Source organism: Anopheles moucheti, chromosome 2 (assembly GCF_943734755.1).
Source record: "Anopheles moucheti chromosome 2, idAnoMoucSN_F20_07, whole genome shotgun sequence".
Classification (NCBI taxonomy): domain Eukaryota; kingdom Metazoa; phylum Arthropoda; class Insecta; order Diptera; family Culicidae; genus Anopheles; species Anopheles moucheti.
Genome location: NC_069140.1, coordinates 76,077,909 through 76,091,607, shown reverse-complemented (window position 1 = coordinate 76,091,607; position 13,699 = coordinate 76,077,909). Strand labels below are relative to the sequence as shown.

Below are 13,699 nucleotides of genomic sequence, written 5' to 3'. Positions count from 1 at the left end.
ATGCTACTATGATGGAACGTATGCAGCGTTTTGCTGTGTAGATTTACTCACACCCACAAAACGCTTTATACCGCCCGCCCTCGGTCACTAGCCGTGCAAAAGGTTCGAACGAACCTTTACGATACGAACAGGTTCGGTCCGCTGCGCTTGCACGTGAGGAACAGTTTTATTTTTTCCCTGTACAGTGTTAGATGTTTCTTTTCACGATATGATGTGTTCCTGCTGGTTTTTAGTTGCGATTTAGTAAATAGCACTACCGGAGCGGTCCATTCCCGTTAGTAGTAATGCATCTCCAATCAGTGCGCTGTGTTATGCAACGGTTCGGGAGAGTAGTGTCTAACCGGTGGTCCACTTACTAACGCAGGTGTGACGATACAATTTCCCATCAGATGTGTGCGACATGGAAATTGTGGCCAGTGAGAAGAACCTTTCACGCCTATCGTCGTGCACAGCCGTAAATCCGTGGTGCTAACGAAAAATTCCCAGGATAAAGGCGTAGAAAAAACGCATATTTTGACCTTTCACTAGTGTGCATGCTAGGAGCACACTCCACACAAACCGCAGAAAGTTACTTCTTCATCCTTGCTGCTGTTGGGCACGCGAGTGGGAGCCACCAGACACGTGCACTACGCCAGTTTTCCCTGTGCCGGAGAACGGTTGTGTGTGATCAATATCTACCTCCATTTATCCATGGTCCAACAAGAGGGAGCTTGCACGGGATTCTGCTAAAATCCTTACCGTCAACAACGAACCGAACCACCCGAACAATAGTGCATTCATCCGGTGTCTTGTGCATACTTCGTACCCAGCGTCCAAAGTACCGCCACCGAGTCCACCATGGGGCTATTCGATAAGCTGGCCAACATGTTGAAGATCAAAAAGGAACAGATCAATATACTGGTGGTCGGTTTGAACAACAGCGGCAAATCAACGATTGTGAACCATTTTAAGAACCCGAACGAACGGACCTCCATTGTGGTGCCGACGGTAGGATTTAGTGTGGAACGATTTGAAAGTAAGTACGACAATGTTGCTCTTTGCTCTAAATCTAGTTCTAGGTCTAGTAAGTACAAGTCTAGTTTAGTAATTTAGTTTTTCGTCTAAAAAACAAACTGCCGAGAAAGAGGAGAAAGTTTATCTAATCACCAAGGACATATCGATTTTACTGAACCGATTTGGGCGTGTAACTGGAGTAAAATTGAAGCAAGGTCCTTGTGTTGGTAGCGTCCCAATACGTCCGGATACCTACTTTCTCTAAGTTATCGTGTGTAGTTGTCGATTGGTTTATTGGAGATTAATTAGAAGTTCATGTTTAGGTTTTCATACAAGCCATATGTAGACACTATCGAATTGCAATGCTAATATTCTCAGCAACATGAAGACCTTCGTCGGACATCTATGTAGTGCTTAAGTGTAAGTGTAAGTTTAGATACTTCGTGATCTAAATGCCCCCTTGAGAGATAATTAAAAACTATCATAGTAGAAACCGAAATTACAAAAATACCCACTCATCAGGTATTCGTATCTACGATAAAAGTCTGGAGGAAATAGCGGAGTAGTAACTTCACTTCTTCCATGTCTCTATGTTTTTTCTTAAATAACGGCCTAAGGTTGGCCGCCAGGAATTTCGGTTCGACTTGCTACTAGAAAAGGCTGATCAAAACTCAGGTGTAGACATTTTGGGAGCCAGTCTGTGTCAGTAACTCGATATCAGGGTCTATTGTATATTGATATCAAATGTTGAGCATGCAATACCTAAGTCCAACCAATCTTTAGTATTGGCCAGACGCTCGACTCGAAATTTACTTCCTTGACAGTTTGTCGATTCTTCGCAGTATACCAACCGACTTTTCCACGTCTTATCCTGTACCGCTGTCATCTTCTTGAGTTAGACCCCATAGAATCCGGTCAATCCTTTTTTTCGCCCATTTGTTATTGTTAGTCTCCTTTCCCATTATCTGGATTTTGCCTTTCTATCAGCCGTACATCTTCCTCCAGAGTTTCGTCAAGAGTCAAGAGTGAGCTTCAAGAGAGTTTTGTCAGTTTTGGACAAGGCGAGCCATTAGCCAATTGTAGGAGAGTCATTAACTAATGATGTCTAGATCATCAGCGTATGTCAGGATCTGGATTGACTTGTAGAAGATGGTCCCCGATGTTTTCCATCTCCGAGTCGCGGATGGCCTTCTGTACCGTTAGAGTAGACAAGTTAGCCCATCGCCTTGGCGCAGACCTTTGGTGGTAGCAAAGGGCTCTGAGAGCTTTCCATCCACCATCACCTTACAAGTGACGCTGGTCATGGTCATTCGTACCACCATGGTAAATTTGACCGGGATTCCAAAAGATCTCATTGCGTCGTAGAGTTTCACCCTGGTTATGCTGTCGCAGTCGGCCTTGAAGTAGATGAGGAGATGGAAGGAGTGTAGCTGCTGCTCCGCCATCTTCTCCAAGATCTGCCGCATGGTGAAGATCTGAACTGTGGTTGATTTTAGAAGAAATAAGTACTAACGAATCTACTTGTCAATCTACTTGTCTGCTAAGGAATTCAACTCAGGGATAACGATTTGAAAATTGGCACTTGCCGGACAACGCCAGAAGGATACCATAGGGTACTAATTTAGAGAGATAGAGAGAGAGAGAGAGAGTTCAGTTAAGTGCACAAAAGTAACGCCTTGTATTGTTATTGTTAACATCACCATCATTGATCATTCTTCAGATGATAGATGATCTTCTGGTGGATGGATAACTAATTCGAATCACATTCACGACTGTTAATATTTTACAGTACAACGGTACAACGCACGTGACGCGCAATGACGGCACCTATCTGGCGCAATAAAGCACACAAATTAAATTATCAATTGAAATCCGCCATTGCCTTATCTAGAACATAAAGCAAACTCGGCGAGGGCTTGGCGCTGGTAAGGCAGCATTTATGAATATTTATTACACCCAGCGCACAACGAGGAAGCATCTCAACCAAGAACAACAGCCCGAGTGTCTTTCAATGCGGCTCACCTTGAAAGGCAACGAGTGTTTTGCTCACGTGCGGAAGTGGCCACTCGTATTGCGCAACGCAACGGAAGGATTGAATTGCAATTCGCGTCACGGTGGAATTCCTATGGCGGCAGTTGTAATGTTTTCCGAAGAGCGGCAATCTGAACCACCTTACTTACCTCGAAATGCAACACCCAACAATGAATGTTAAAAAACATTTTTCTCCCTTTCTCTTTCATTGCCGATAAGGAATATCGGCACACAAAAAACAAGCAGATTACAACAATCTATCATGTACCAGTTCGAAACACCGCATTTATTATGTCACGAATTGATTGTGAGTGAGTACATCAATAGCTGGAGTTTGAGTTCTGGAAGTTACTTGTAATCGGTCGTCGTACGCACGTAAACATTGCCGGAGGGCATCGACACACGTTCGATTCCGTTGGGGAACAGTTTGTCCGCATCCTCCTCACTGACACTGGGCAGTATCATGACCTTCGTGCCGGGCTGGTTAAAATGATAAATTTCAACCGGCAAAAAACAATACGATTAAAAACATGCATCCAACCTCGACTATCGCCGCAGGCTACTTACCGTCCAGTTGGCGGGCGTGGCGATCACCTTCAAGCGGTCGGTCAGTTGTAGCGAGTCGATGACGCGCAGAATTTCACTGCAAACGTGAGATAGTGGATTAAATCAATTCGCTGCGATAATATACCAGTGCACACAAGGTGCTACACACGTACTCCACGTTACGCCCCGTGGACGTTGGATAGTGCATCGTCAACCGGACCTTCTTGTCGGGGCTGATGATGAACAGTGCGCGCACCGTTTGCGCTAGCTCCACATTATCCTTGTCCTTCTCGTCCAGCATGCCGAAACGGACCGCCAAATCGCGGCTCGGATCAGCGATGATCGGATAGGGGAAGTTGCCGATAATGTCCGGACAGTATGATTTAATATCCTGTTGGGTGCGAACAATGGCAAATTGAAAGTAAGAGATCGGGAGGTTCATTCAACTCGTAAAGGGACACACTCACATTAACCCAATCCACATGACACTTCAGATCATCGACCGAATGCGCCAGCACCTTCACGTTGCGCTTCTCAAAATGTTCCTGATGTACCGCGATCCGTCCGAGTTCGGTTGTGCACACTGGCGTAAAATCCGCCGGATGTGAGAACAGTACGCACCAGCTAGAATACAAAACAGAACATCTTGAAGCCCTTTTTGGACCAGCACATCGATTGCAGCACGATCACTTACGAGTCACCGATCCAATCGTAGAATTCGATCGGTCCCTTGGTGGAGTCCGCATGGAAGTTGGGAATGGTGGCTCCGATACGCATCTTGCTGGTGGGGACGTGTTTTTCCTGCGTGCTCTCGACTCGAAATCCAAAGCTGTACTGAATGCTCTCTCGGTCGTAACGCAATCTTTTACTCCCTTGCGTTTGAGTTTGTGTTCGGAAAGACAATCCCATTCATGACGGCGTCATAATTGACGCGACGGAGGCGTGTGTGTAGGAAACAGATTAAAGCCTAGGCTACGGTCAAGGGGACTTTTCCTGAGCAACTTCAAGGCAGGATTCATATAAACATCCGGTACTCGAAACACGCCGCCTCACAGTAGTGCAGTAGCATTCATGTAGTTATCTCTTTCCACCAACGGATGAGATGTGGTGTGGTTTTAATTTCTACTAAAACGTTCTTCCTTTTTTCTTGCGTGGGTACTGTAACAAGTTTGCCTTTTAATTCCAGATCAGGGGGTTTTCTTTACCGCGTTCGACATGTCCGGTGCAACGCGGTATCGCAGCCTGTGGGAACATCACTTCAAATCCTGCCAAGGCATAGTGTTTGTAATCGATTCCAGTGATCGCATGCGTTTAGGTAAGGGAAAGCTTATTTCGACCGATAAGAAACTGACTAACCATCATGCCCTTTCTCATTCCACAGTGGTCGTAAAGGACGAGCTGGAAATTTTACTACAGCATCCGGACATTGCCAACCGGCGTGTGCCCATCCTTTTCTTTGCCAACAAAATGGACTGCACGGATGCGCTGTCTAGCGTAAAGATTGCGGCCGGTTTAGGGCTGGAAAAGATCAAAGATAAACCGTGGCACATTAGCTCGAGCAATGCGCTCACCGGGGAAGGTTTGCAGGATGGCGTCCAGTGGATGGTACACCAGATCAGGGAGTGCGTCGCGAACAGCAAGGAACATCGGTAGAGAGAGCACAATGCTTTTTTATGTTTTTAGTGTAACGAAAAGTTGCTTTCTTTCGTACTCAGCCTCGAAACAGCATCATTGTTTTATGTGATCTATTCTTTTTTGACCTGAATAAAGCTTAAGAACAAATACAACAGTATGACCAAATGGGTGTGGAAACGGAAGGAGTAACACGATAGCAATAACGACATTTATGTCGACTATTTCAAACCGTCGATGAAATTGACATTCCGATTCGTTGCAAGATTTTGCTGACGAACCCTGTAGTTACGGCAAAACCAGCAACTGTCAAAAACAGATGATTTTTGTGTGTTTTGGTTTTGCATAACATCGTATATTACCGGTTGGTGCAGCGAAATTTAGTGAGCATTTTTAGTGTTTTTGGAACGATTAGCTTGTTTCTATCAGCAGCGTACCAACTTCCGCAATGGCACCAACTGTTCTGAAAGGCAAAAACTACGCATTACTCGTTGGTGGAATCGTGGGCTTCATTGCGCTGGCATGCTATCCCATCATCGTACACCCGATGCTGTATCCTGAGGAATACAGTAAGCAAATGCGGCTGACACGGTTTGATCAATTCATGTTTGATTGCTAATTACATTCTATCCATTTTAGAAAAAGTACAACAAATGAACCGGGCTGGTATCAAACAAGACGAAATCCAACCAGGAAGTATGGGAATTGCAGACTATCACCTCACAATCTGTCACCAATGGGCGAATTTGTAATAACAACGTTTGATTCCTCTTTTTTTGCAGATATGCGGGTTTGGAGTGATCCCTTCAAGCCGAGAGAAGATATCAAACGATAAGCAGGACCCTAGCGCGAGTAAAGGGTTCTGTTACGTTTATGTGAATTTGGTATAAGTAGTAACGTTTGTGAGGTTCCGTATATCCTAGAGTTGTATTGTAACATGTAAAAAATAATATGACTTAAATGTACGACATGCTGTTGAAGTAATTATTCTCCGAAGTGTGCTGTTTCTTTTGGATGGATAACAATGGAATATGTGAGTAAAAATAGCATATTATGAATGTTACTCATTGAAATCATATTGTTAACTCATACGATATTCATACAATTTACACTTTCTCATAATATTTGGCTCAATGTTTCTTAATGTATTAGAAGCAAAAAAGCATGGTTTACCCCAATATTTGTATCTGAAATAACAAGGCTGTGCCTGGGGTCCACACATTCGTGTAAGTTAATATTTGGTGGACGGGCCATCCAATTCAATCGCCAGTAGCTTGATTTCGCAGAACATTAATTCAACTCCGTGGCCAAGTATTGAGAGATTTACCTGCCCCAACAACCGGAGTCCTCGATTTAATTTCATTCAGGATGTATCACTTGAAAACTTTCAAATTTGCCTGCTGGGTTTGGCTCCTGTCAAATAAGTTCCGTTCCATCCGAACATCCGGGCCCTGCTTGGAAAAACACGAATAATCCGAAGAGTCTTCCCCTATTTATTCGGGTTGTCGCTTCAGCAGGAACAGGCCGTGTCGCTCGTGGCTTATCGTGTGTTAATTAGTTGAAATATTTTACATTTTTGTTAAACGCTTTACCATGGCTTACAATCTAGTGAACATTGCTAAATCTACCTCATCCCTGACGGGAAATCTTGCAAAAACCGGTAAGTGCAGCCATTGTTGATGATCAACCGACCGCATCCTCAGTTGGACTTTGAGTTCGGCCATTGAAATGAATCTTGCCGGAAAAATACGCTACATCATTCATTAACATTAAGTAAGCCCAAATTGTTTCGCGGCCTCTAATTGTTTGCAATAATCATCCTAAGGAATGGAATGAAGAGCAAACTGAATGGATGCTTTTTGATCCCGAACAAAGTAGAAAGTTCAAAGTCCAACGCATCAATTCCGATGGGTACTCACACCATCGTACCTGGCACGTCATCGCACCAGCAAGTTTTGTTTTGAAATCATCGCTACCCTTGGCCGGACCGCGGTGTTACATGATGGTTCGCTTTATCAGCAACCCGGACATCGGTCAATCCTGTCGGCATTATTTTGTTTCCCTCTGTTTATCTCCTTACCATAATCGCACCGCAGAGGATTTTTATTTTAGAAGAACACCAACGTGATCAGAGAATTAGTTTACCTATATTTTCGCTGATTCTTATCGCCACCCACACTCTGTAGTGCAAAATTTTGCAAAACTGAGCAATGTTTCGTATTTGCTATCGCCAAAACGTGCTTACGCTAAACATCTTGTCTTTGCTTTGTTTTTCTAGCCCTGCGCAGCATCAGCACCACGAACACCGTGTACGAACCACGCCGGTTGCCGGATAAAACGGGCAAAAATGTAGTTCTGGTCGATGGTGTCCGTACGCCTTTCCTTACTTCCGGCTCGGACTACTCGAAACTGATGCCTCACGAACTGGCCCGCCATTCGCTGCTGTAAGAAAGCGCCTTGACCATCCCAATTCCTTCTTTTGGTCGATCAAGTACATTGTATTTTTCATTTTTAGGAGCCTACTCCGTAAAACGAAGGTAGACAAGGAGGTCATCGACTATATCGTGTACGGTACGGTTATCCAGGAAGTGAAAACATCCAACATTGCGCGCGAAGCGGCACTCAGTGCAGGATTCAGCAACAAAACTCCGGCACACACTGTAACGATGGCGTGCATCAGCTCCAACCAAGCGATCACGACCGGCATGGGACTGATTGCGACCGGAACGTACGATGCCATCGTAGCCGGCGGTGTCGAATTCATGTCCGACGTCCCAATCCGCCACAGTCGCAAGATGCGCTCCTTGATGCTGCGTGCCAACAAAGCAAAAACGGTAGGCCAACGTCTGCAACTGCTGTCCACCATTCGTCCGGACTTTTTCGCTCCGGAACTGCCAGCCGTGGCAGAGTTTTCGTCGGGCGAAACGATGGGCCATTCGGCGGATCGGTTGGCGGCGGCATTTAATGCTTCCCGCCAGGAGCAGGACGATTATGCGCTGCGTTCGCACACCCTTGCCAAGGAAGCGCAGGATAAGGGCTACTTCACCGATTTGGTACCGTTCAAGGTATCGGGAGTGGCCAAAACGATCGAGAAAGACAATGGTATTCGCGTGTCGACGAAAGAATCGCTGGCCAAGTTGAAGCCGGCCTTCGTGAAGCCTTACGGCACGGTGACGGCTGCCAATGCATCCTTCCTTACCGACGGTGCGTCGGCCTGTCTGGTAATGACCGAGGAGAAAGCCAAAGCACTTGGTTTGCGGCCGAAAGCGTACCTTCGCGACTTTTTGTACGTGTCGCAAGATCCGATCGACCAACTGTTGCTTGGTCCGGCGTATGGTATTCCGAAACTGCTGAAGAAAGCTGGTCTCACCCTAAAAGACATTGACACGTGGGAAATTCACGAAGCTTTTGCTGTATGTTAATCATATGCTGTATAATTCTGTATCACGTTAATTTATTTGCTTATTATAATCTTCAGGGACAAATTATCGCCAATCTGAAGGCACTCGATTCCGATTATTTCTGCAAGAACTATCTGGGACTGAACGAAAAGTTCGGCTCCCCCGATATGTCCAAGTGGAACAACTGGGGAGGATCGCTCTCGATCGGACATCCGTTCGCGGCCACCGGCGTTCGTTTGTGCATGCATACGGTAAGTTTGCAAACAGTTTACTTTAAAGATTTAATATTGCGCCCATTACGATTGATGTACTCTTACGCTTCTCAGGCAAACCGTCTGGTGCGCGAAAATGGTCAACTCGGCCTTATTGCGGCTTGTGCCGCCGGTGGACAGGGTGTAGCCATGCTGCTCGAGCGACACCCGGACGCTAACGCCGAGTAAAGGGAAAAGACACATTTGTCCCCAAAACAAACAAATGGTCCCTTCTCTTTCCCACCATCGTCAGCATCTCCTCCATCCCTTCAGCGTATAGTTACAACAGGAGATATTCAAAGCAGACGCTCGAAAGACTGAGCGATAACCCTGTATCCGTTATTATATTTTTTGTTGAGCTCTTTGTTTTCCTACCTTTATTTCCCCCACCTCCCCCCTAGATTAAGACGATTCTAGATCCTAAGATTTAAACGTTAGAGAACGAAATGACGCTTTCTTTTGTACGTACTAAGATTTAATTATTACGCCACTTTTATTACTCGAACCAATGGGGGTCAACAAGCGAATCGAGATGGTGCCGCAATCTTTCTCATGTCGCTCAGCCGCACTGGTTCCCATATGGTCCAAATGGAAAATTTAGTGCAAGTGCTCGTGGCGTGGCAGGGAGTGGGTTGCAAACGTTCGTCAAGCTTTTCGTTCATAGTGTGTACGCAAATTAAGTTAAAAGCAACCACTACTAAATAGGTGCACCGGGCTAGGGGAAGCATATTATGCGTCTAATTTCTTCCTGCTTAATACGTGCGCGTTTGTTTCTGTAAGCTTTACCGTATAGAACAATCATTCATTATTATGTATAGTAAAGGTCCAAATACACGAAATTTTGATACACGATAACTGACAAATGACTACAGTGATTTATTACATTATTATGTATTGATGTCTATGCGTTGATGAAAGTGTTAAGACACTTTAGGGGCGATTCCGTAAAGTATTCTCTTTTGCTATAAATTGCCGAAATAAGTTTTAATTCTGTGACGAATGAAGCTTAACATTGCGAGCAATGCGTTCTACATAAAATAAAGTAAAAGCGAATAGATCTTGATAATCGACAATGGAGGAGTAAACGATGCAGTACCGCTTTTTGTACAGCGGTACGAGCTTTCATCTGCACGCAAGGGACTATTGGAAAGTTCGGATTTAAAAGTCGTTGCGTAGCTGCACATTCGTTTGCATTGGCACAAAGGCAAAAATTTTGGGAACTCCCCAGAATTATGTGTGCGGTGCGCAAAAAAGGCGGCAGGCTGGACTTCCGAGATATCACAGTCCTAAATGCTGCAAGATCTTGTGACGAATTCACTACCGCAGAGCTGCGCCTGTGCAGTTTTTGGAAGAAAATCCATCAAGAACCATATCTACACTCAGCGGCATATCATTCAGAAATGCCAGGAACATCAGTTCCCCAAGCACCGCTTCAACGGGACCTGTGATACCACGAATTGGACCAAGCTGTAGAATAGTATGATAATCTAATTCGGCTGTTGAAAGCAACTGATGGATGGACACCGTGGATTGTAGTGAGGAGGCGGTCCCTGCCGCTTGTTATTCAACATGATTGTGCGAAGTCGATCAGCTATCTTAGTAAGATCGTAACTTCGGCTAACGGGCTAAACAATGAAATCTGGAAGGGAATTGTGCAAAATTGTGGACTTCACTAACTCCTGCGATCCAGAATACTTCAAATACAGACAAAGACACGAAATGCAGCATACACTGGGCTAAAGTTGAACTTAACCTGTCGAAGATTGGGTTGGAGACTGGAGGAGAGTAGCACTGAACCGGATTTCCAGGAAACGATTTGCTGACCTTGCCATATCATCACAACGTGCTAGGCTATCAGCGAAACAAGAACGCCCTCAGAACAACTCTTGGAGTCTCATAATAACGCTTAAGTTTTTTGCCAACAGATTAGTAGAAATGTATTGTGATTTCCACAAAAAAAAAATGGTGATTCATATTTGTTTGTACATTCAGTGTCTATTAACCGGGAAGTGCTTTCAGACAACCCTTCCGCTCACAACAGGATATGCGTGCCAAACATTGCCATTCCATCTCAGTAATGATAGCGGCTTGTCTAACTGGTTCCCATATGGTCCAAATGGAAAATTTAGTGCAAGTGCTCGTGGCGTGGCAGGGAGTGGGTTGCAAACGTTCGTCAAGCTTTTCGTTCATAGTGTGTACGCAAATTAAGTTAAAAGCAACCACTACTAAATAGGTGCACCGGGCTAGGGGAAGCATATTATGCGTCTAATTTCTTCCTGCTTAATACGTGCGCGTTTGTTTCTGTAAGCTTTACCGTATAGAACAATCATTCATTATTATGTATAGTAAAGGTCCAAATACACGAAATTTTGATACACGATAACTGACAAATGACTACAGTGATTTATTACATTATTATGTATTGATGTCTATGCGTTGATGAAAGTGTTAAGACACTTTAGGGGCGATTCCGTAAAGTATTCTCTTTTGCTATAAATTGCCGAAATAAGTTTTAATTCTGTGACGAATGAAGCTTAACATTGCGAGCAATGCGTTCTACATAAAATAAAGTAAAAGCGAATAGATCTTGATAATCGACAATGGAGGAGTAAACGATGCAGTACCGCTTTTTGTACAGCGGTACGAGCTTTCATCTGCACGCAAGGGACTATTGGAAAGTTCGGATTTAAAAGTCGTTGCGTAGCTGCACATTCGTTTGCATTGGCACAAAGGCAAAAATTTTGGGAACTCCCCAGAATTATGTGTGCGGTGCGCAAAAAAGGCGGCAGGCTGGACTTCCGAGATATCACAGTCCTAAATGCTGCAAGATCTTGTGACGAATTCACTACCGCAGAGCTGCGCCTGTGCAGTTTTTGGAAGAAAATCCATCAAGAACCATATCTACACTCAGCGGCATATCATTCAGAAATGCCAGGAACATCAGTTCCCCAAGCACCGCTTCAACGGGACCTGTGATACCACGAATTGGACCAAGCTGTAGAATAGTATGATAATCTAATTCGGCTGTTGAAAGCAACTGATGGATGGACACCGTGGATTGTAGTGAGGAGGCGGTCCCTGCCGCTTGTTATTCAACATGATTGTGCGAAGTCGATCAGCTATCTTAGTAAGATCGTAACTTCGGCTAACGGGCTAAACAATGAAATCTGGAAGGGAATTGTGCAAAATTGTGGACTTCACTAACTCCTGCGATCCAGAATACTTCAAATACAGACAAAGACACGAAATGCAGCATACACTGGGCTAAAGTTGAACTTAACCTGTCGAAGATTGGGTTGGAGACTGGAGGAGAGTAGCACTGAACCGGATTTCCAGGAAACGATTTGCTGACCTTGCCATATCATCACAACGTGCTAGGCTATCAGCGAAACAAGAACGCCCTCAGAACAACTCTTGGAGTCTCATAATAACGCTTAAGTTTTTTGCCAACAGATTAGTAGAAATGTATTGTGATTTCTTTTATGTTTCGGTCGTGATATTACGTTACTAGTAACATTCCAATAACACAAGGTACACGTTACTACATATATTTAATATAACTTATAAAATTAGACTCGCGCGCGCACACCGACCGATCGCACCAAGCGGATTTGCGCCATTCCCTTTTTCGGTGTAGGGCCCATTGACCTGCCGAGCTGATCCTTCACCTATACATCGACACGTTGACAGCTTGACTGTCAACGGCGAGCAACTGGTCTAATCAGCTCGGCCAGGTTGGATCACAACATCTCCCCCTCTTTAATAGAGCCGATACGCGTCGAGCCTACGCGGAAGTCTTCTAAGCCTAGAAGACCGGCGTGGCGAATGAACCGCTGGTTGACTGGTAACCGCGGACGTAGGCTTTTGACGGATTGATGAATCTAAGCGGATTGATGGATCCAGGCGAATTGATGGCTTCTGGCGGTGAGGTTGCGATGTACCCGGTGAATGCGGTAAGGGCACTTCATCAATTGAAGCCCTTCGTTGGTTTGCCGGTGCATTCGCGTTTCGCGGACTCTCGTCTAGAAGGTCCGACGGCAATTGATCACTGGGATGGCTGTCGAGATACGAGCCATCACATACACGCCTGCGAAGCTGGTTCACGTGGCGTCGATGTGTCTGTCGGTTATGCGTCGTGATTTCGTACATCACGTCGCCGATTCGTTTGGAGACCTTACCGGCGACCCATTTCCAGGTATTTCGGTGGAACATTTTGGCGAATACAGGATCTCCTAACCGAAATTGTCTTCCGTTATACGGTTCTTTGGCTTGCGGAGGGGCAGGTTCGGTTTGTAACGATGACGGTGGGCGTAGCAACTCCAAAGACGTTCTAATGTTTCGACCGAACATGATGTCAGCCGGCGTACGCCCATCAAGGCCAAGATGCGGTGTCGAGCGATAGGATAAGAGGAAGGTTTCCTGAGCTTCCTCGAGAGGAACGCTATCCGTTCGAATTTTACGTAGGGCGCGCTTGAAGGTATCCACGAATCGTTCGGCCTGTCCGTTAGACTGCGGATGAAACGGTGCCGTGGTAACATGTTCGATGCCATTGTGGATACAAAAATCGCTGAATGCTTCACTGGTGAATTGAGCCCCGTTATCGCTGACTAGCTTCCGTGGCATACCGAAACGTGCAAAAATATTTCGCAGAATTGAAATGGTAGTCATGGCGGTTGTGGTTGACGTCTTAACGATTTCGGGCCACTTGGATAGTGCGTCAACGACGATAAGAAAGTAGTGACCCTCTATTGGCCCGGCGTAGTCTATATGTACACGCTCCCATGGCTTCGACGGTTTCGGCCAAGACTGTGGCTCGGCGATGGGAGGTGATTTAGCAGCTGCCAT

General features: G+C 45.3%; 5 protein-coding genes across 6 annotated transcripts; 3 read left to right on the top strand and 2 right to left on the bottom strand.

Moving 5' to 3' along the window:
* Positions 1-342: 342 nt before the first annotated feature.
* Positions 343-5,344, top strand: LOC128305266 (ADP-ribosylation factor-like protein 6). Of its 2 annotated transcripts, XM_053042647.1 has the most exons (4): positions 343-1,015; positions 2,386-2,396; positions 4,762-4,885; positions 4,952-5,344. In XM_053042647.1, the coding sequence occupies exons 1-4, from the start codon at positions 838-840 to the stop codon at positions 5,221-5,223; spliced, it is 585 nt and encodes a 194-aa protein (XP_052898607.1). In that variant the 5' UTR covers positions 343-837; the 3' UTR covers positions 5,224-5,344. The 2 variants fall into 2 exon arrangements, with proteins under 2 accessions (XP_052898607.1, XP_052898599.1); XM_053042639.1 differs by lacking the exon at positions 2,386-2,396 and having other exon boundaries at positions 343-1,029.
* LOC128305256 (peroxiredoxin-6-like) lies at positions 3,296-4,426 on the bottom strand. The gene is made up of 5 exons (XM_053042627.1): positions 4,265-4,426; positions 4,038-4,194; positions 3,744-3,961; positions 3,592-3,667; positions 3,296-3,504 (listed from the first exon to the last, which is right to left on the bottom strand). Exons 1-5 carry the CDS (start codon positions 4,345-4,347, stop codon positions 3,373-3,375), a joined length of 666 nt encoding a protein of 221 aa, XP_052898587.1. The 5' UTR covers positions 4,348-4,426; the 3' UTR covers positions 3,296-3,372.
* A 214-nt stretch (positions 5,345-5,558) lies between the features above and the next one.
* Positions 5,559-6,166, top strand: LOC128298318 (small integral membrane protein 20-like). Its single transcript, XM_053034067.1, has 3 exons — positions 5,559-5,771; positions 5,842-5,898; positions 5,985-6,166. Exons 1-3 carry the CDS (start codon positions 5,651-5,653, stop codon positions 6,035-6,037), a joined length of 231 nt encoding a protein of 76 aa, XP_052890027.1. The 5' UTR covers positions 5,559-5,650; the 3' UTR covers positions 6,038-6,166.
* A 556-nt stretch (positions 6,167-6,722) lies between these two features.
* On the top strand, positions 6,723-9,709 carry LOC128309625 (trifunctional enzyme subunit beta, mitochondrial). The gene is made up of 5 exons (XM_053046063.1): positions 6,723-6,862; positions 7,481-7,646; positions 7,718-8,615; positions 8,681-8,854; positions 8,930-9,709. The coding sequence occupies exons 1-5, from the start codon at positions 6,796-6,798 to the stop codon at positions 9,041-9,043; spliced, it is 1,419 nt and encodes a 472-aa protein (XP_052902023.1). The 5' UTR covers positions 6,723-6,795; the 3' UTR covers positions 9,044-9,709.
* A 2,950-nt stretch (positions 9,710-12,659) lies between these two features.
* On the bottom strand, positions 12,660-13,699 carry LOC128299110 (uncharacterized protein K02A2.6-like). The gene is made up of 2 exons (XM_053034980.1): positions 13,033-13,699; positions 12,660-12,772 (listed from the first exon to the last, which is right to left on the bottom strand). Exons 1-2 carry the CDS (start codon positions 13,697-13,699, stop codon positions 12,660-12,662), a joined length of 780 nt encoding a protein of 259 aa, XP_052890940.1.

Coding starts and splice junctions, on each gene's coding strand:
- LOC128305266 (XM_053042639.1), top strand. CDS start 838: ATGGGGCTATTCGATAAGCTGGCCAACATGTTGAAGATCAAAAAGGAA. Junction 1,030..4,761: donor TTGAAAGTAAGTACGACAAT/GTTGCTCTTTGC, acceptor ATTCCAGATCAG/GGGGTTTTCTTTACCGCGTT. Junction 4,886..4,951: donor CAGTGATCGCATGCGTTTAG/GTAAGGGAAAGC, acceptor CTCATTCCACAG/TGGTCGTAAAGGACGAGCTG.
- LOC128305256 (XM_053042627.1), bottom strand. CDS start 4,347: ATGCGTATCGGAGCCACCATTCCCAACTTCCATGCGGACTCCACCAAG. Junction 3,668..3,743: donor TCCACGGGGCGTAACGTGGA/GTACGTGTGTAG, acceptor TCACGTTTGCAG/TGAAATTCTGCGCGTCATCG. Junction 3,505..3,591: donor CCACGCCCGCCAACTGGACG/GTAAGTAGCCTG, acceptor CATTTTAACCAG/CCCGGCACGAAGGTCATGAT.
- LOC128298318 (XM_053034067.1), top strand. CDS start 5,651: ATGGCACCAACTGTTCTGAAAGGCAAAAACTACGCATTACTCGTTGGT. Junction 5,772..5,841: donor GCTGTATCCTGAGGAATACA/GTAAGCAAATGC, acceptor TATCCATTTTAG/AAAAAGTACAACAAATGAAC. Junction 5,899..5,984: donor AGACGAAATCCAACCAGGAA/GTATGGGAATTG, acceptor CTTTTTTTGCAG/ATATGCGGGTTTGGAGTGAT.
- LOC128309625 (XM_053046063.1), top strand. CDS start 6,796: ATGGCTTACAATCTAGTGAACATTGCTAAATCTACCTCATCCCTGACG. Junction 7,647..7,717: donor CTGGCCCGCCATTCGCTGCT/GTAAGAAAGCGC, acceptor TTTCATTTTTAG/GAGCCTACTCCGTAAAACGA. Junction 8,855..8,929: donor TTCGTTTGTGCATGCATACG/GTAAGTTTGCAA, acceptor TACGCTTCTCAG/GCAAACCGTCTGGTGCGCGA.
- LOC128299110 (XM_053034980.1), bottom strand. CDS start 13,699: ATGGCAGCTGCTAAATCACCTCCCATCGCCGAGCCACAGTCTTGGCCG. Junction 12,773..13,032: donor TACCTGGAAATGGGTCGCCG/GTAAGGTCTCCA, acceptor CCTCACCGCCAG/AAGCCATCAATTCGCCTGGA.